The sequence below is a fragment of the Tiliqua scincoides genome, chromosome 3, assembly GCF_035046505.1.
Source record: "Tiliqua scincoides isolate rTilSci1 chromosome 3, rTilSci1.hap2, whole genome shotgun sequence".
In the NCBI taxonomy this organism is placed as follows: domain Eukaryota; kingdom Metazoa; phylum Chordata; class Lepidosauria; order Squamata; family Scincidae; genus Tiliqua; species Tiliqua scincoides.
In genome coordinates this window covers 240,030,303-240,051,293 of record NC_089823.1, presented here as the reverse complement: position 1 = coordinate 240,051,293, position 20,991 = coordinate 240,030,303, and the positions used below count along the sequence as shown (strand labels likewise).

General features: G+C 50.5%; 1 protein-coding gene across 1 annotated transcript in view; it reads left to right on the top strand.

Annotated features, from left to right (window-relative positions):
* The window catches only part of P3H2 (prolyl 3-hydroxylase 2), a 98,280-nt gene that overhangs the window by 54,225 nt on the left and 23,064 nt on the right, over positions 1–20,991 (top strand). Inside the window, exons 2-5 of the mRNA XM_066621584.1 lie at positions 6,195–6,341; positions 8,431–8,620; positions 12,571–12,702; positions 15,964–16,106. Coding sequence (XP_066477681.1) covers positions 6,195–6,341; positions 8,431–8,620; positions 12,571–12,702; positions 15,964–16,106 — 612 coding nt within the window. The remainder of the gene's footprint in view (positions 1–6,194; positions 6,342–8,430; positions 8,621–12,570; positions 12,703–15,963; positions 16,107–20,991) is intronic.

The window sequence follows — 20,991 nt, the reverse complement described above, 5'->3', positions numbered from 1 at the left end:
TTTTCTCTTTCTAGCCTTTCTGAGTCTCCATAAACCCCGTGCTACAGAATGAGGCATGTTTGACTTTCAAAGGGGAGCTCGAGTGTGGACAGGCGCGGGAACAAAGAGCGACTTGTGCGGGTTGCTAGAGGGAGGCCTAGAAAGAGAGACTGACAAGGGCGGCAGGGAAAAAAGCACAGTGGCCTGGCAGGGCCCTGGAAATAGCATGACTGCTTCTTTAACATGCAGCCCTTGGGTCTCCCAGGGCACCTGGTTTGTGGCTTCTGAACAACCAGGGTAACTGAGTCAGGAAGAGGGTGGACTCCAGTTGTCGAGGAACCAGATTCCTGGCTTGGAACTTCTGGTTTCACTGAGGACAAGGAGTGTTTGCTGCCCCAAGCACCAGGTCTCATCTCCTTGCATTCCTCAGCGTTGACTCCATTGCTGGGGTTGTAGGCTCTAGAGGTGGCTGGGGAGCTCTGCAAGCAAAGGCCAGCCAGACTGCCAGGAATGAATAACTGTCACTTTGGCAGAAGGAAGAAGAAGATTCTTTCCAGTCTTGGGCACCAGGAGACTCCGCCTTGGCGACAGTGTCGGAGAGAAACTGAGCGAGGCTTCTCTTCCCTCCTTGGCTCTCTTTGGCTGCTGGCGCTGCTAATTTTGGCCCCACAGTGGGCTTCTCTTTGGGAAAGGGAGAGGGCAGCTGTCTCTTGGCGGAAGTCTTTATTTGGCTAAAGAAATGAAGGGGACAGTGCAGAAGTCAGACAGTGCAGGCCAAGTCAGACTGAGGCTTCCGATGCCTCTTGTTCACTTCTGTATAGATCAGAGTCAGTGTGGGGGTCCTGGAGAGACCCGGTTCAAGTGCTCCACTTGGTCATGAAGCTCACTGGGTGATTTGGGGATAATCTTCATCTCTCTGCCTGACCAGCTTACCCTGCGGCCTCGTTGTGGAAAGACAAGGTGGGTGGAGAGAACCGTGGCCCTGGCTGTTTGGAGAAAGGGCAGAATAAAGCTGCAGGGCCATCATGCGTTCAGTCCAGGGGGTGATTGTTTTGCTGAGCTGTGCCCAGTAAAGCAGCAGGTGGAGCTGCTGCCTGTTGCCCACAAAGGAACTTCCCACCTGCATGCAGAGAAAGAGCACAGGGTCAGTGAGGTGGCTGGGCTCAGGGACCCAAGCACTTCCCTGCTGCAATCGGGGCACTTCTGTGATGCTCATGTTCCTCATGTGTGGATCCCTGACCGGGCCTCCACAGCCCCCTTCCCGAGGCTGAAGGCCTGTGGGTTGCAGCCATGTCCTTGCTCTGTGACAGCCTCTCCCCCAATAACGCTGACATCCACAGGACCTTCCCACACTTCATGTTACTTACAGAAGTGAGTCCTGAGCTGACATTGTCGCTTGAGGGCTTTTGACTTTAAATTTGAGTGGAACATCATTGCGGAGACAAGATTGGGGGGGGATTTACCACTGTCAGCAGCAGTGGAGACTTCTGTTTATCTCTTTAGACCACGTCTGCATTGCCGCCTGCAGCAGTCGTAGAGTGTCTCTGTGCAGGGGCTGGGGTGTGCCTGCTGTTTTTCCCCGGGAAGCTCCAGAGGTTGTAGCATTTGGGGGCAGGTTTGGATGCTGGTGGGGTGGCCATTTCTTTTCCACAAACCCTCCAGTTTAAAACGACCCCCAGCTGCTGCTTCTGCTGCTGCAGCCACCACTGGCAAGCAAACCCCCCACTGTGGTTGCTGGCAGGAAGGCCATCTGTATTTCCACTGAGCAGTGTCGTCTGCAGTCTCTTGGATTCTAACTGATCCTCGGCACCCGTAAAAATCTGACATTCTGAGTTTGGCCAGTGCTTTTCAACGCTTCATATATTCTTGGGCTGCTCCTAATTTCTCAGTTTTGGATCATGAGGCTAATTGGAGCCATATTTTTTCAGGCAGCAGCAAAAAGGACCATTATCTAAGAATGTCGCAGTACAGTTTGTGTAGCAGAGTTGCAAATGTTTCTGTCTCAAGAAGGACATTGCAGAGCAGTAAAAGGGGCCGATGAAGGGACGAACAGTGGCGAGCGCAGTGGCGGCTTGGGCCTCTTTAGTTAAAAAACAAAGAAAATTGGGGTAAGAGGCCGGGGAACGTGATATCAAAGGGGTTTATAAAATCATGTGTAGTGTAAAGTAACAATCAATCCTATTTGCATCAATGGAGCATGTGTTGCATGCTGTGAGGTGGGCATTGGTCAGCCTGCAGAAGTACAAATATTTGTACATTAAAATACCCCAGGTAAGCTGCCCAGTTGCCTCGATCTCCTCAGATGGATGCCAGCCATTTTGCTGGTGTGTGACTGAGGAGAGAAAAGGGCCAAGGAGGGTTCCAAAAGAGGGCATAAGATCTGGCATGTTCTGGTGCTTCCTCTCCATGCCCACAACATGCCCCACCGCCAACTTACCAGTGGCAACAGAGGCCCCTGGAGCTGCTGCTGTGCATGGTGTGCCAGTGCTCACATGCAGCAGTGGCCCAGAAACATGTGAGTGTGTCCTGGCTTTTGCGCTGCTGTGAAGGACCTCACACTGCTGGAACGCTAATTCCAGAAGTGAAGGCCTGAAATAGGATTGAGGCCTAAGGCTGCATTCCTATAAACACCTTCCTGGGAGTAAGCCTCATTAACACAGTTGGATTTACTTCTGAGTAGACATGCTTAGGATTGCAGCCCTAGTTCTTGGCCACCCTTAATTGATTCCCAAACCAGATGCTCAGATATTGGCTCTGTTTTTCCTGCTTGTCCTCCTTGGAGGGATTTGTGTTTTAGTTCTCCCCCCCCCCCCCCGGCCTGCATTCTGAATATTTATTCCCTGTGAAATGGAACCAGAGCCAGGGATTTGGTGCAGTGGTGCAGCACCAGACTTTGAGGCCTGGGCATCCCTCTTGTTGCGACAGCTCCTGATTGGTTTTGCCCTTGGCAGAGGGACCGGCAGAGGGGCCAGGATGCAGCTGCTGCTGATCGATTGATTGATTGCTCAGAGCCTGTTTCCTTCAGTGTTCCTGCTGTGGCGCTGGTGGGCGAGCTTGCAGACGAGATCTCCTTTCTCCGTCAGGCCTCTTGTGCTTCATTGCATCTCTGCCCCATCCCGGGATCCATCTTCTTTTTCCAGATGGAAACATTCCCATTCACTGCCTGCCCTCCAGCTTCTCAAGTAACAAAACGCCTCTTGCCTAGTTAATAGCAGTTGCAAAGTCAGTATCCAGAAGGGACGAATTCCTCACTCATGAGCCAGGCCTTCTTTCCCAAGGAGGTTCCAACAAACAGCTGATGAACTCCAGGAGACCTCTCCTTGCGCGCTTCCCACTTCCTTGAGTGGGGGAACGTTCTGGGACAGCACTGCTCAGACGTTTGGAGGAGGGAGCCTTGGAGGCTCGGGGCAATAAGACCTGGGTAATATTTGACTTATTTACAAATATACCAGCAGAGCATATGTGAAGGCAAAGGTCTGCTGCTTGCACCACATTCCCAGAGAGAGGTCCTGAGCCTCCAAAGTGCCTTTAGCCAATTCCTGGCTCACTTTCCACTGCTCCCTCCACTGCCGATGCCTGCATCTTCTGTCCCTTGTGGATTCACCTTTGGACCCTTAGCTAGAAGGGGTCTCCTTCTCCAACTCTGATGGGCATTTGCTGTATTTTTGTATTGCCCCTCCTCCAAGGAGTTCAGAATGACATTTGTGGCTCTTCCCCACCCCATGTTATGAGGTAGGTCAGTCTAAGACCTAATGACTGTTCCAAAGACACCCAGAGAGCTTCATGCCTTGCAGAGAATTTGAACCCAGATCTCCCCAAGTCCAGGTTGAACTGCAGTACCACATTGGCTCAATTTGCAATCCTTAGGGCGCAATCCTATCCTGCACTGGAACAGGCAAACCAAGAGGCTTGCGCTGTATCCAGTGTAGGATAGGGGCCAAAAGCGGCTCAGCCAGAGGCAAGGGGGAATATTTCCCCTTACCTCTGTGTAAGGACCACTGGCCCCTAAGGGTCTCCTCGGAATTGCACCACCTCTTGAGGTGGCACAGGTCCGAGGAGAGTGGAGCAGCTTGGAGCCACTCCGTTCTCCCTGGGAATGGGGGTTGGCCCCACCTCCTGCTCCCCAGCTGCCTGCCCCTGGGGCTGCCGACCGCCCACACCTCCCCCCACTCCCCGTCTACCTCAGAGCCTTGCGTTGGCACAGCCAGGCCAACTCAAGGAGGAAGCTGGCACAGAGGCTTGTGTAGGCCTCTGCAGACCAGCACTTCTCTGAGCGCTGACCTGGCTTCCTCCCGGGGATGCGCAGACACGCCTTATGGCACATTTGCAACCCTCCTGGACCAGCTTGCGCCGGCCCAAATCAAGGGCTGGCTTGCACCTCTTCTAACCCAGAGAAGCTTTAAGATCCTCTTGAGGTCCTGGTGACCTAATTGGGTTCACAAGGTCTAGAAGCCTCCCTGCAGCGTGTATCCACTGAAATCCTCCCCTCTATCCCCCGCCCTGAATTCATTGACTCAGGGGGTGGTGTGTCAGTGGGCTGCTGATTTGCAGCAGTGTGCTGTAAGTCATAGGAAATGTCCTGAGGAGTCTGGGTCTGCTCCAAAGTGGACCTAGGGAGAAGATTCCAAAAATATGGTGCCCAACCCACCCTTTTCAGGGTACTTCCTTGCCCTGGCTTGCTCCCTTTAATTGCATTCCAGTCAGAGAAGATGGCAAGGATCAACCTGACACATTCCAGGCCCAGACAACCCAGCCTCGGAGCAATTACCTAGAGAGGACGGTGTCATTTTTCTCCTCTTGTCTCAAGTGCATTTGGACCCAGATGACCCTTGGCCTGTGACCCACCCTCCACATTCTCTCCCCCTCCCCAGATATTTCCTGTTGAATACTTTCCTCAAGGAAACATTTTTCAGGGCTGTTTGATGTGGGCACCAAAAATGTGTGTTTGCCACTCCTGGTTGGAAGAATTTCCAGAGCTACTGCATGCCGCCTTTGTGCTTTGGAGAAACAGGGAAGGGCAACTACTTGACTCTGAAGATTGTTTGCTCACCTTGCAATTCTTGCTGGGATGTGCGCTGTGAGAACATGAAGTGCACTTCCTGAACACATGCTGGAGAGGAGGGTTGGGCTGCCACCTCTAAGAAAAGCAACTGTGCTTTTGATCCCCCTTGGAGCTGGAGCCTTTCAGAGGGGATCACCCAGTTCTTTTAGGCTCTTCTGCTCCCGAAAATGCCAGAGCTCCACAAAGATGTGAACTGAAGGGTTGCAGTGGCCTTTTCCTCCTGCTTCTCTGGAGAGAGTGGCCGTGTTTGAAGGCCACAGTCGAAAACCAGAAGAATTAATCCAACAGAATGGACTGTCCATTCCTCTCAGGGCAAAGGATGATTCACCAGGTGAAGACTGGTGCCGAAGAAGTCAGAAATCTTACTGGAAATAACGTGTGATGAAACCCACTTTATTTTGTAAGCATTGCCCTGTCCCCACTTTTGCTCCCTTCTTTGCCACAGGGGGCAGGCTGAGTGTGGGAGCAGTGCTGTGCTTGCAGAGCCATTGTGGTGTGCAGTGAGACCAGAAAGACCAGGACTGTTCAACCACAACGCTCGCTGGGTGACCTTGATCCAGGGACCAACTCTCTGCTGAACATACCTTGCAGGGTTGTTGTGAGGGAAAGGCATCTAGGGACCATAAGGTCCCTAGGGGAAGAGTGGCATAAAAAGTCAGCAGGCGAAAAGATTAATGATGTAGGCGTCAAAAGTGATTCAGGGGGCAGCTGCTCTCATATGAACCTGCCTGGAACTTAAGGCTACTTTGGAGATGCTCCTCCGAATCCCTCCTTCAGTTTCAGAGGTTTCAGAGCTGCTTCCTGGATGAGGCATATGCCAGGAACAGACATGGCTGGTGCTAGCCGTTTGGGTTTTCAGGAGTTGAGTCCCAACCTTTTATTCCCCCTTCAAGGAGTGATTGGCAGCTACTGCAATGCTTTGTCTCCATCTATTTGCCTGTGATTTTGGACTGCTTGCTGTTGCAGTGAGCTCAGGGTGTCTGATTGCACTGTTGTTGTTTCGTGAGGAGGTGCTGTGCTTTGGATATTTTAGCAGGAAAGTAGAGTAAGGCATTTTACATTGTTAACAAGAAATGGGGGGGGATTTGCAGTGGAGCAGACATCCGACTTTTCTCTGGTCTTCTGACCTGCTTGCTCTTCTTTTCCTTCACAGCTGAACCAGCTGGACAAGGCCGCGGATGCCGCACACACCTTCTTCCTGGCCAACCCAGAGCACCTGGAGACACAGCAGGATGTGGAGAACTACAAGACCATGGTGGGGAAGGTTGATCTGGTGGACCGAGAGGCCAGGCAGCACATGGTAAAGTTATTCGGAGCAGAATAGGACCCTTGATGTGCTTCCAGTAACATCGTTGCAGGTCTTCCTGCTGAATATTGGGGCAGGGTGAATCTGAGCCTTTGGCAGGAACACTTAGCAAGCCACAATGAAGTTAAGCCACGATGAGGCCAGGGGTGAAGTGCAGCCCCCTGTTTCCTGCCAGACCCCCTCCCTGTCTTCTCAAGCAAAGGAGATGTACCTGCTTTGAGATTGGGGCAACGGGCTGGGAACTTCCTCAAGGCCTTGCAGACGTGTCTCCGTTTGCCTCTGGGGCTGAAGAGCTGCCGGGCAGAACTGATGTAAGCAGATGCTAGGGAGGGATGAGAAAGGAGGCTTCATTCAGGAGGGGGCTTGTCCCTTCTGGGGCTGCAGTGTCAGCAACTGTTGGGCAGGTTCTGATCAACTTTGCAGTGGATAGGTCCATGGCAGTCAGGTGGCACCGGCTTCCCTCCTGCTGCAGCCTCACAGTTGTGGCTTTGTCAGGGGCAGTGGCTGTCCCTCAGGGGCTGGGAGCCAGCAGTGAGATCCCCCCTCGTCAGTTTCAGGGTCTGGCACAGGGATGTCCTGACAGGAAGGCAAAGGGGAGCAGACTCTTTGAGAAGCATGAGGAAGTCTGAAGCCCTTTGGGAAATGGGGCTGGGGCTTGATCAAGGGGAGCTCACATTTCAGTCTGAGAGCAGCACTCAGAATTAGTTTGGAGATTCTTTCTCAGATGACACGTCTTGGGACCATTCAGGGAAATCTGAAGAGTGTTGGGAAGTCAGCGGAGTGTCTCAGGAAGGTTTTCTGTGGGACAATCGAGAAAGGTGTGGATGGTTTAGCAATTCAGTCTGGAGCAGTGTTTCTCAAAGGTTGTCCTCTGCCGTACCACTTCACATGGTCCACCTATTCAAAGTACCACTGGATGTAATTGGCAATGACATCAGCACCAGTTATTTCAGGGTTGGGAGGTCAGGTACGATACAACAAACAGCAGTAGGAGGCTCAGCGTGAGCAGGAGGGCTGTTTCAAGTTTGAAAAAGCATGCTAAGAACATAAGAACAGCCCATCTAGTCCAGCTTCCTGTATCTCACAGTGGCCCACCAAATGCCCCAGGGAGCACACCAGATAACAAGAGACCTGCAAGGCTTCCTGGGAATTGTAGTTAAGAACCTAAGAACAGCCCCACTGGATCAGGCCATAGGCCCATCTAGTCCAGCTTCCTGTATCTCACAGCGGCCACCAAATGCCCCAGGGAGCTCACCAGATAACAAGAGACCTGCAAGGCTTCCTGGGAATTGTAGTTAAGAACCTAAGAACAGCCCCACTGGATCAGGCCATAGGCCCATCTAATCCAGCTTCCTGTATCTCACAGTGGCCCACCAAATGCCCCAGGGAACACGCCAGATAACAAGAGACCTGCAAGGCTTCCTGGGAATTGTAGTTAAGAACCTAAGAACAGCCCCACTGGATCAGGCCATAGGCCCATCTAATCCAGCTTCCTGTATCTCACAGTGGCCCACCAAATGCCCCAGGGAACACGCCAGATAACAAGAGACCTGCAAGGCTTCCTGGGAATTGTAGTTAAGAACCTAAGAACAGCCCCACTGGATCAGGCCATAGGCCCATCTAATCCAGCTTCCTGTATCTCACAGTGGCCCACCAAATGCCCCAGGGAGCACACCAGATAACAAGAGACCCTACCTCATCCAGGTGCCCTCTCTTCCTCATCCTGGTGCTCTCCCTTGCTTTGGAGCTCTGCCCACCAGGCCAAGTGTCCTACTGCTGTTTTTTGTGTAATGTTCCTGGTTTCACTGCTAGGTGGCAGGTGTCCAAGGGTCCCACAAGTACCACCGAACTTCACCTCAGGTATCACTGGTGGTACAATGTACCGCTGATTGAAAAACACTGGCCTGGAGCCTTCCGCATGCCAAGGAAGTGGACCTCCGTAGAGACAAGGGCCCTCCCTGCTGTTGGACCCCCAGCCCTGCTGTGCTTGCAGTTTAGAGACCATGTTTACTATCCTGGGGTCTCCAGGCCTCCCCCCCCCCCAATGCTGGTAATTAACACCAGCCCATTCTTGGTTTTGTAGGAGGACTACCTTCTGGGAGTGAGGCATTATGAGCAAGAGGAGTTCCACCTGGCCACAGACTTCCTGGAACGGGCCCTGAGGGGATACAGCACTGCTGACGAGGAATGCCGCATCTTGTGCGAGGGCCCACAGAGGTTTGAGGAATACGAGTACTTGGAGTACAAGGCTACCCTCTACGAAGCCATTGCAGGTAAGTCTCTTGGTGGAAGAGGCCGGCAAGGGATCTGGGCTTCGACGTCTGCCGGACCTGGCTCCTCAACCCTGCCCAGCTGACCTGGACTGAGGCCCAGCCCTGACTAGAACAAAGAATGGGTGACTAGAGAGGGACAATGGAGGTCATCTAGTCCAAATTCCTGCTCACTGCAGGTGAATACAAATGTTGTCACTCCAGGAACTGATTGCATTGCAGGTGGCGGAACATGCGCCAACAGGTTGTGGGGATCATTCACAGTGGTGGCTTCTGTCTAGTTTATAAATACATTTTTTTAAATGAGCTGGCCTGCCTTCTTCCGCCTCCAACATTAAACTGAAAGTTCTCCTTCAAAACCTGTCCTTGTAAGACCAAAGTCCAAAGACCTCTGGACTTTGGGGAGACTTTTACCTTTGCTGTCCTTACACCTTCTATGAATGTATCTCCTGCCCTGTCCCCTCAATTCCTATTTCCTCTAGTCCTACACATTGACTTATCATCTGTTTGTCAGGATGCTTCAGGCTTGTCCACCTGACCGTGGAGCAATTGTGTCAATTTCTCCTGACCTCTCAGCACCTTGACCCACAGCCCAATCCTATCCACATTTTCATGGGAGCAGGTGCCATTGATTCTAATGGGACTTACTTCTAAATAGACATGCATAGGATTGGGCTGTCAATCTCTTATGGTCACCCAACCCCCCCAGCCTACCCATAGGCTTCATTCTGCTCTCTGGTCATAAGGGCTGGTATTGTCAACAAAGTCCCTCATTCCTGTTCTCACTCCTGAAAGCCAGCATCTGGGGGCAGAAAGCTGCAGCACCAGGTCTCAGCTGCTCATGCAGAAAGGAGATGAGAAACCCACGGAGGGCTCCGAACGCTCTGGTCTTGCTGATCCTCATTCCTCACTTGGCCCTTGGCCTGGCTGGTTTAAGAATGAAGAGCAGCATAAACGGTTGATTGGCCTTTGGGGGAAATGTTGGCCAGAGATTGGTCTTTTTGGCTGTGGGAAGCTTATTTAGCTGGATTTCAGGCCTGACGCATTCTCTGGGCTGAGGTTCATTTCTGCTGCTCTTGCTGCTACCATGGAAAAAATAAAGATTGCCATTCCGAACAACAGACCCCAGGAGTGCAAAACTCCTGGTGTTCAGGAGTCCCTGCAGACTGAAAGACTGAGCCTTGGAATTGATGCCTGTGCTACTGAGGAGGGCAGGGTGCAGCCGCCTCTTCCTCACCCTTGCTTCCAAGTGTGCTGCTGTTTAGGGACCCTGGCTGCCACCCTCTCAGCTTGCTCCCTGAGTCCCTCCCTCAGGCCCAGCTCCCTTTCAGCTCAACTGGGCTTCCTGCTCTTTCAAACTGACATAGACGGAGATGGACCAGCAGCAGAGAAACCCATCTCGATGTCTCAGTCTGCAGCACATCATAGCTGGAGGCCTGTCGATTGGTAGGCAACCAGATGGAATCATCCAGATTGACTGTTGAGCAGGTGCTTGTTGGGTAGAGCTGGGGAGTGGAATGTCTTGCAGATATTTGTGGGAAGAAGGGTGTGATTGGTGTGCTGGCCAAGGTCCCAGTGGCACTGTAGCCTTACAACCCATTCTCCAATATGAGGACCTTGGGTATCTGGAGGAATTTTTCCTTCTCCAGGGTGTCTCGGGGGAACTAAGCTCAGCCTTTTATTTTCTATTGCCTCTGAGCTTTCCAATAGTTCTGACTAAACTGACAAAGCAGTTGAGGTAGAGAAGGTGAACTGAAGACAGGAGGCTTTACAGGCAGCCCAGCTCTGTTCCTGCTTGCTCAAATGTACAGGATCAGAAGTCATGTGTGCCCTGCCATCACCCCTCCTCTCTACCACATCTTCAACCCTTTCTCCTCCTCAAGCTCCATCCCTCTTCCATCGAGACTTGCCATTTCCCTCCCCCCCAAAAAAATCCCTTGCCCTGTCCTTCCTCTCTTCTGTATGTTACCTCCAAACTACTGGAACATGCTCCGCACTCCTACAGCCTGGACTTCTTTCCTTCTGGATCCCCTTCAGTCTGGTTTCTGCCCACTGCACTCCACTGTGAAGCTGCATGCACAAAACTCACCAGTGAGCTCACAACTGCCAGATCAAAAGGTCTCTATTCTGTCTTCATCCTCCTTGACACTCTGCTGACTTCAGCACAGCTGATCCCTCTCTTAGGCTCTTCCAACACCACCACCCTCCAGAAGTCTCTTTCTCCCTGAAATGAGCCTGCCCTTTGTCCTTTACTCCCCATGTGCTTAGAACATGCCCCCCAGAGCACCTGGGTGGTGCCTCCTCTTTTATCTCCTTCAAATACCCACATTTTCCATGCAGAGTTTGCAACCACACCTGTGTCCTTTTTCCGTACTGTAACTAAGCTTCACGTATGTGACTGACAACAATGGCATCTTCTCTCCCCACCTACTGTCCCTTCACTCCCCTTCCCTTCCTCTGTTGACTCCCTTGGGTCAATATCTAGATTGTAAATCCCGCAGAGCAGGGGCTGCCTTTTCGCAGTGTAGCATGCATGGAGAACGTACTAATGATCAGAGGAGAAATTCCAGTAAGTGAGTGGGACTCCCTCCCCAATATCTGGGTGGATTCCAGGGACAGAAAGCATAATGCAGATGGAGGTTTGCAGTTGCAAGTGGAAGGGAGGTTCTGTCAGAGGTTCTGCCTTCCTGACAAATGCGAGACTGAGATGAAAAAGTATGTCTGTTTCACACCAGCAAGTTCTCTTCCACTAACATGCAAGTTCTTCGGTTTAGCAAGAGCCATTTTTGACTTATGCACTGATTGACCTCTCACTCTAGGAATGACATTGTTTCATTTACTGACGTGTCTGCAGAAAGCAGCTGCTCCCAGTCTCATTTGTGCAACATTTCCCAGCTGGGGGAAAAAAATGTCATTTTGTCAAAAATCATTACTTTCCAGCCCCCACGTCCCTGTGGAAAATACTGATCTAAAGAAAGAAAATGCTTTAAAAATTAGTTATCATAAGGGTTTTAAACAGTTTTAAACATTTCCACTGAATATTGTTTTGGTTTTATTAGAAGAGGAGGAGGAACACGAGGTGGGAAATATAAGAACATAACATAAGAATATAAGAAGAGCTGCATCAAACCAAAGGCCCATCTAGTCCAGCTTCGTGTATCTCACAGTGGCCCACCAGATGCCTCAGGGAACACACAAGACAACAGGATACCTGCATCCTGGTATCCATTCCTGGAGCTTTTCCGTCTCTCTGTCTCCTTCAGAATGCAGTTTCGCAAAAGTGCCTTGGCTTAGCCCTTCATCCCTAAGTGGAAACCAAACCCAAGTTTGGGCTGTGTGGAGTGAGCAGGGCTAGAGAGTTAGCCTGCTTGAACCAAAGCGGCATCAAAACTGGGAAGACACTCCCTCTGTTTGCAGGCCCCTCGTGTCGTGTTTCAGAAACATCAAAAGGCTCCTCTTTGGCACCCATGAATTTTTCCAATCCCCTTTGAAAGCCATCTAAGCAAATGGGGCTCCTGGTTTTCAAAGCGGCCTAGCTCTGAGTGTCAGGAGCAAGGGAGTGGCAAGAAGATACTGGTATCTTGTTGCCTTGTGTGCTGCCTGAGGCACCTGGTGGGCCACTGTGAGGTACAGGAAGCTGGGCTGCGTGGGCCCCCTTGGGCCTGATCCAGTGGGGCTTTTCTGATGTTCTTAAAAAAAAAAAAAAGCAATAAAAGATCAATGCAAAAAATATACAAAAATCAAAATAAAAACAGCAGCAGCAGGATGCCGATCATATGCAGCACATCTAGAATTACCAGAAGCCAGGCCTGAAATGGGAACTCAATCCCCCTTGTTCCTATTTAATGATAAGCAAAGCAAAGCTCTGCATTTGACTTACGAGAATGGCATTTCCTTGGCTGTTTTGTGGCCCCCTTTGATGTCACCGTCTGCATCCGTTTGCCCCACCACAGACCACTACATGCAAGTCCTGCTGTGTCAACATGAGTGTGTGAGGGAGCTGGCCACGAGGCCCGGGCGACTCTCTCCCATTGACAACTTCCTCCCCCTCCACTATGACTTCTTGCAGTTTGCCTACTACAAAGGTAAGTCCTGCTTCCCCTGTGCTTTGGCTGTGATTCAGGTGTTTCAGTTGAGGTGTGGCTGTGGCCAATTCCCTGTGAACTGCATGGTGGTCTCCGCAGTATTGAAGGGAAACTTGCACAGCCCAGCGTTAGGACCCCCAACCAAGCTTGTAGGTTGGGCAGGAACAGTATGCTCAAATAGCTCCCTTTAAATTCAGAGGCTCCTGGAAGCAGGAAAATTCTGCATGGCTTGCATCTTCCTTATCCTGACTGCTGCATTTCCATGCTAAGGCCATTTAAACCCAGGGCCTCCTTTTCCTCCTGCTGCCTTTAACTGGGATGTCATAATGCAAGTCTCACCTCTGCCATGAACCCGGCAGGTGGGTGTAGACAGGCTGCCACCTCTCAGCCTCTGTCTTTCCCATGGGCATCAGTCAGCAGTATGAGCCTCATAATAACTGTACCCATTGGCTGTTGGGAGGCCTACATCAGGATAACATGTTTGAGACTCTTTGCACAATCTGATAATTCCAGACACACCTGAAATCTTATGGGTATTTTTCCATCGGACCCCGATGAGGGCGAGGTTCAAACAATACAAAACAATTGCGCTTTTTGTTATGGAGAACACACAATGAATAGACTCACGGGTGTCAAATGTAAGGCGTGGGGGCCGGATGCGGCCCTTGGAAGCTTTTTATCTGGCCCTTGGGCTCTCAGCTGCTGAGCAATGTGGAGGTGACACTGCTGAAAGGGTGGTCCACATGATAATTGGGCTCTCCCATAGCTTGAAATATGATCAAGATTTGTGTATTTTCTCTCCTGTCATTAGCAGCTAATGAGTTCCTACATGAGAACAGAGTGTTTATTTCTGGTTTTGACCTGTTTAATGACATCAATTCCTGTGTAATGACATCACCTCTGGCCCTCAGCAGGCATCATGAATGCTTTTCGGCCCTCTGTATGACATGAGTTTGACACCCCTGGAACAGAGTGACCAAGGGTTAGGAAGGAAGCTTAGCATACAAACACACTTTGCCTGTGTCTTCATGTATGAAACATATATACATACAAAGGACATGGCATACACACATTTTAAAATACACCTTTGGGACCTGTGAAGACTCCAGATGCAGAGGAAACTTGAAGCTTTTATGGTCCATTAGAATAAGACATTTCCAGACCCATAGTAACAAACGTCTCAGGAAGCCTACATGTGGCAGCTGTTGAGTGATGCAGAAATAAAACAGGTGAATGTGATCGGCTGAAGCTTGCAGAGAAATTTAGCAAGATTGGAGTTCCAAGGTGAAGATTCTTCTCTCTTGCTACTGTCTTCCAAGGCAGTTGTTGCTATGAAAGCAGAGTGGAGGTGTCTCCTCCGCTTTGCTCTTGCCTCCCCAAATGGCTTGGTAGCTGGAGGGGGCGTGCTTTACACAGGCATCCTGACACCTGATTTGCACCCCCTCCAGGAATGCCAGTGGGCATAACAGCTTGTTGAGGGAAACAGCTTGGAAGAGAGATGAGTTCCAGCCATGCTGGTTCCTTCCTCACTGCCACGTTTTAGCGCTGCAGAAGGGCCCAGTCACATGACAGTGGTGACCATTTTGTTTCTTCTGCCTGAGGCAGCCGTTTCCCTGGCCGCTGGTGACCGCTGTTCATCTTTCTGACCTCTTTGCCACTCGCAGCTGTTGTGGTTTTGCCTGCAGAAATATCCTAAAGGTGAGCTGAGCAATGAGCAAAATTGTATGGACTGCTCATGAGCAAATAACTCAGACAAACCGTGCACAGTAGGGAGGGAAGAGCATAAGAGATGAAAATGGTCACCAGAAGCAGGACAGTCTCCTGCACCAGCTGGGAGGAAGCACCATGGCTGAATCTCTTTTCTGTGAGAAGGATGCCCCCTGCAGGGCCAGATGTGCACTTGCACTCAAACTTGTGGATCTTTCAGGAACCAGATTTGCCCTTTGGGCACATTCATTCTCCATAGTACCTGTGCAATTTGCTTCCGGTTGTGATGGTTGCCTTGCAAATGGACAGGAATGATTTTGAGGCCATCACAGGTCATGCATTTAAGAATGCAGAAGAGCCCTTCTGGATGAGGCTAAGGGCCCAGCTACTCCAGCTTCCTGCATCTCGCAGAGGCCCACCTGATGTCTCAGAGAGTGATGCCAATGGTGTCCGGTCTCTACCCCAGGATAGTGGTCACCTTTTCTGTGGGCAGTCTATCATCATATGGGTGAAGCGTATTTGTGTGGGTGTATATAACTGACATTAGCATCGCATACGCTTCCATGCACACCCATCTTCGGCTGGGTTAGACGTAAGGAGAAAAAGTGTGTGTAAAGCAACCCTCAGGTTCATGAATGGCAGAAAAATATATTCCGCCCCAGTATTTAACCCAAAATGGGGTCCAGCTTCTGAGTCCTACCTTTTCAGGGTTCAAATGGCATCATCCTGCAGCTGATGTGATGGAGGCAAAACACAGTCCTGAGAGCCTGAGCCCCTTGCTCCCCAATCGAGGTCTGTTGGCCCCCATCATTCTAACAAGCGTTCCCCATCCCGGCACCCTGTCGTCCAGCCACTGCAGCTCCAGAGTGTGGAGTTCATGGGCAGAGGTGGGCATTGCTCTCCCCTTCATGGCAGATTCTCTTGGAAAGAAATTGAGTTGTTTCCAGAGAGAATGACCTGGCTTATTTTCCTGCTCAGATCAAGATTCTGCCCTCCCCATCAGCCTCCTTTTCCTTTGAATCCTTGTCAGACCCTGGGCAGAAGCAGGAGTGCTCTTGGAGCAGGGTGAGAGAAGGAGGGAGTGATGCCCTCCCTCCCTCCCTACTTGGCTTGCTGCTAAAGACTCTAGTGGCCCCTGCAGAATGGAAAAGGGAGATCTGAGTTGAACCACAGGAAGGTATTTGTGGAAATTGGGGGAGGGACATCTTTGGAGGCGGGAGGGTGATTCGCTCTCTTTTGCTGCAACCCTTGGCTTCCAGCTGCCAGTCTGTAGCTTAGTCCTTCTCTGTTTGCAACCCACCAAGCCTGGCACAGCCCACTCTCCATTATGTGTGATGGTCCCAGGTTTCTTGGTAGAAGAAGCAGAAGGTTTCTTGAGTTCCTCACCAGCTGCCATGCCTGGCTGTTGGTTGGATAGGGACCCGTGTTGTTTTGGCTCCACTCGCACAGCAGATTCAGTTTTCCATTTCCAGAGAGAGACTTCCTCAAGGTAGGCCCAAGTAGGCATTCTGTGGAATTCAGCCCAGTTAAACTTGTTACCCTTCACTTTTCCAGTTGGCGATTACATCAAAGCCCTGGAGTGTGCCAGGTCGTACCTTCTCTTCCACCCAGAAGATGAAGACGTCTTGGACAATGAGAGCTACTACGAAAGCCTCTTAGAAGACTCAGTGGACCTGGAGAGTGTCAAGCCCAGAGAGGTCAGAATCTGGTCATGAAGTGGGACTTTGATGATGTTCTGTCAGAAGCTTGGCCAGATGACGTGAATCACATGCACACGCACTGAGTTCCACATCCCCTGGTGCCTTTACACCTGTTCTGCTATTCATGTTAACACTGGATGGGGGGCAGAGGGGGCAAACCATGACCTTGAGATTCCCTTTCTTGCCTCCCTGTGTACAGTGAATGGCGCCAAATGTCTGTGCAGTGCTGTGGTCTGGTGTGATCCCAGAAAAGGTTCTTGGACCATGTAGTTGTAGACCTCCCCGCAATCCTCTGGCTGCAGAGAGATGCTGTCACCCTTTCATTCAAGTCCTGAAGGCCACAGAGGCCTCAAAGGCAGCCACACATGCATGCTATACCAGGGATGTGTGGAGGATATAGAAAGTACAATTCCCATTGTATCCAAGTATCCTTGGGAGATCTTTGGAGTACACCACGTATGCATGGCATCCAGGGCTCAGTGGAGCATGATGCTTGAAGTCCTTGAATTGGGCCCTTTCCAATATCCTCACCACTTCTGGAGAGGCAATGAGGGAATTGGGGAGGGGTATGGATGACAACAAGGGCCAAATCAGTGCTGGGCATGCTGGCCACAGACACCTGTCCCAGAGATTGTGACAAGGCCTGGATCCTTAAGCCATGGGGCCCACAACCATCCTTACTAATCTGAGAGATCCAGTATGTACTTGGAGATCTAGCAAACACCAAAATCAGACCTGGATTTGTGTATCTCTCTGCCCCTCCTTTGAACCATGATTCCTACCCCCAAGGAACATGACAATTGCTGCAACCCGCGTGTGTGCCCTCTCAGTAAGGAGGCTTCCAAAATTCTCCCCATTGGAATTTATTTGGCCTTATTCTGAAATAGAGCCAATGCATCAGGAATCCTTCAACATTCTATGTCTTGTTTCCAGATTCTGTACAGTACAGTGTTCAAGCACATTGATAAAACTCTAAACATAGAAGCAAACCACAATCTTGGTGTAGTTTTACACTGAATGCATCAAGATTCTTTTTGTGTTATGCTTTACAGATGTGCAGGTTCACTTGCCTCCCCAAAAGCTGTTGTAATGCTTTTGTACGTAGATGTTTTGTGTGTGTGTGTGTGTGTGTGTTTTACCAATCTACTGGAGCATATGGGTGCTTTAGTAAAATACACACACGAAGACCTTGATGCAGTGGTACATATTTTCATATCAAGATTGCTTTTTTGCAGTGTTTTATCAGTGTGCATGTATGCCTTGGTAGCATGAGCACTAGGTGCAACTAGTCAGATAAAACTAAAAGCTGTGGTCAACTACACACAAATTTTAGAAATTCTGCAAGTGAAACTGGAATTCAGGAGAACTGTAATGCAGGGCAGGGATTTATTTATTTAGCATATGGCATATAATACATGAACTTATATATCACTTTGCTGCGAGCAGTTCGGAGGACCTGCAGGTTGCGCTCACTGGGACAGACCTTGTATGCAGGTCCTCCGAACTGCTCGCAGCAAAGTCCAACAGACTGCCAGGAGATGTGCTAATGACTACTGGCTCCAGCTCTGTTCCGAGATACAGATAGCAGCTGACACGGGCAACATCAAGGGGATGTATGATGGTATCAAGCAGGCCCTAGGTCCAACACAGAAGAAAATTGCCCCTCTGAAGTCTGCCACAGGCGAGGTCATCCAGGATCGGGCGCAGCAGATGGAACGCTGGGTGCAGCACTACTCTGAGCTATATTCCAGAGAAAATGTAGTCACCGAAGAAGCACTGAACAACATTGAGTGCCTGCCTGTGCTGGAAGAGCTTGACAGTGAACCAACCCTAGAAGAACTTCACGTGGCCCTGGACTCCCTTGCCTTTGGCAAGGCACCTGGAAAAGACAGCATCCCTGCTGAAGTCCTAAAATGCTGCAAAGAGATCATCGTCACTGAGCTGCATGAAATCCTCTGTCTCTGCTGGAGAGAAGGTGAAGTACCTCAAGACATGAGGGATGCAAACATCATCACGCTGTACAAGAACAAAGGTGACAGGGGTGACTGCAACAACTACCGCGGCATCTCTCTCCTTAGCGTTGTAGGAAAGCTGTTTGCCCGAGTTGTACTAAAGAGGCTCCAGGTACTTGCAGAGAGCGTCTATCCAGAATCGCAGTGTGGATTCCGAGCCAACAGGTCCACCACTGATATGGTATTCTCCCTTAGACAACTGCAGGAGAAATGCAGGGAACAACGACAGCCACTCTTTATAGCCTTCATAGATCTCACAAAGGCTTTCGACCTGGTCAGCAGAGACGGCCTCTTCAAGATTCTCCCCATGATTGGATGTCCACCCAGGCTCCTCAGCATCATCAGATCTTTCCACAAGGACATGAAGGGCACTGTTGTCTTCGATGGCTCCACATCAGACCCTTTTGACATCCGAAGCGGAGTGAAGCAGGGCTGTGTTCTTGCACCAACCTTGTTTGGGATTTTCTTCGCTGTCCTGCTGAAGCAGGCCTTTGGAACTGCAACAGAAGGCATCTATCTCCGGACCAGATCAGACGGAAAGCTCTTCAACCTCTCCAGACTGAGAGCAAAATCCAAAGTCCAGCTGAAATGTCTGCGTGACTTCCTCTTTGCCGACGATGCAGCTGTCACTACCCACTCTGCCAAAGATCTCCAGCAGCTCATGGATCGTTTTAGCAAGGCCTGCCAAGATTTTGGACTGACAATCAGCCTGAAGAAAACACAGGTCATGGTTCAGGATGTGGACTCACCTCCCTGCATTACAATCTCTGAGCATGAACTGGAGGTTGTCCATGACTTTGTGTACCTTGGCTCAACGATCTCCGACACTCATTCTCTCGATACCGAGCTAAACAAGCGCATCGGTAAAGCAGCTACCACGTTTTCCAGACTCACAAAGAGAGTCTGGTCCAACAAGAAGCTGACGGAACATACCAAGATCCAGGTCTACAGAGCTTGCGTCCTGAGTACACTTCTGTACTGCAGCGAGTCATGGACTCTTCGCTCACAACAGGAGAGGAAACTGAGCGCTTTCCACATGCGCTGCCTCCGACGCATCCTCGGCATCACCTGGCAGGACAAAGTTCCAAACAACACAGTCCTGGAACGTGCTGGAATCCCTAGCATGTATTCACTGCTGAAACAGAGACGCCTGCGTTGGCTTGGTCATGTCGTGAGAATGGATGATGGCCGGATCCCAAAGGATCTCCTCTATGGAGAACTCGTGCAAGGAAAGCGCCCTACAGGTAGACCACAGCTGCGATACAAGGACATCTGCAAGAGGGATCTGAAGGCCTTAGGGATGGACCTCAACAAGTGGGAAACCCTGGCCTCTGAGCGGCCCGCTTGGAGGCAGGCTGTGCAGCATGGCCTTTCCCAGTTTGAAGAGACACTTTGCCAACAGTCTGAGGCTAAGAGGCAAAGAAGGAAGGCCCATAGCCAGGGAGACAGACCAGGGACAGACTGCACTTGCTCCCGGTGTGGAAGGGATTGTCACTCCCGGATTGGCCTTTTCAGCCACACTAGACGCTGTGCCAGAACCACCTTTCAGAGCGCGATACCATAGTCTTTCGAGACTGAAGGTTGCCAATACCTAATATATCACTTATATATATATAGCCAGGGAGACAGACCAGGGACAGACTGCACTTGCTCCCGGTGTGGAAGGGATTGTCACTCCCGGATTGGCCTTTTCAGCCACACTAGACGCTGTGCCAGAACCACCTTTCAGAGCGCGATACCAGAGTCTTTCGAGACTGAAGGTTGCCAATATATATCACTTAGACTAGATCAAATGTCAATGTCCAGTTCATGCAGCCATTCAAGGAGAGAGTAACCTTCATAGAAAAAGTCAGACCAAGGGCCAGTATGCGCCCTCAGTTTGCAGCCAGACACAGTGTGGTACATGGTTTGGTGGGAGAACCCACAATCACACTGAGGGGTAGATACTAGCCCCCATTTAAACATTGAGTCCTGGCAAACACCATGCAGGGTACGGATCCTGTTCAAAGTTTTGAACTGTGCTGGCGAGGTAAGTCGAAACCTGGCACCTTAAGTGTAGGATCGTCTATTTATCTACCCGTTTCTGGGTGTTCAACTGCCCATTGAGCTTTCCATTGGGCATCGATGTTGAAATTGTGCAGATGTTATGCAAGTGCCAGAGAAGGCTTCCTGGATTTAAGCCTACCGATCGATAGATGAGGAAGATCGGCCTGCACTGGTAAAAGTGGGTTGTTGGTGATTTTTCTGTATTCTTTCACTAAAGCCTCTTGTCTCCGTAGGGCTGGTGGTGCTACGTGGCTCAAGAGAGGGAGCCAATAGGCAGGAGTGGGTCTTACACAGCTGCTTATGATCCTCATGGTTTCATTTAATCTGGCATCAATCTTGCTAGTATGACAGGGAGGGAGAACCCTCAGAATAGCAAAGGAACAGAATGGGGGAAACTGCATATCCCCTATACCAGTGGCGCTCAAACGTTTTAGCAATGGGACTCACTTTTTAAAATGGCAGTCAGCCAAAACCCAGCAGAAGTGATGTCATTAACCTGGAAGTGATGACGTGGCCAGAAGTGACAATCAACGGAGGCTTCAAACCTAAACCACGTTCAGCCAAAGGTCCTATTACGCAGCAGGCTCTTGCTGTTATTTTGCATGACTTGGAATTCAAACTTTCCAGCTCGGAAGTCAAAGCAGAACACAGATTTGGATCCTTCTCCAACCACACAGCCCTCCCACCTTTCCAGCATTCCATCTTACCACTTATTCAGGGCAAAGCACCAGGCCTCTTCCCTACCGTAAGCCCGCTCTGCCCAGCAGCTCTGTACCCTGTATTTTCAGCTCTGTATTTTCAATGGTGGCTGAGCTAGGTGCTAA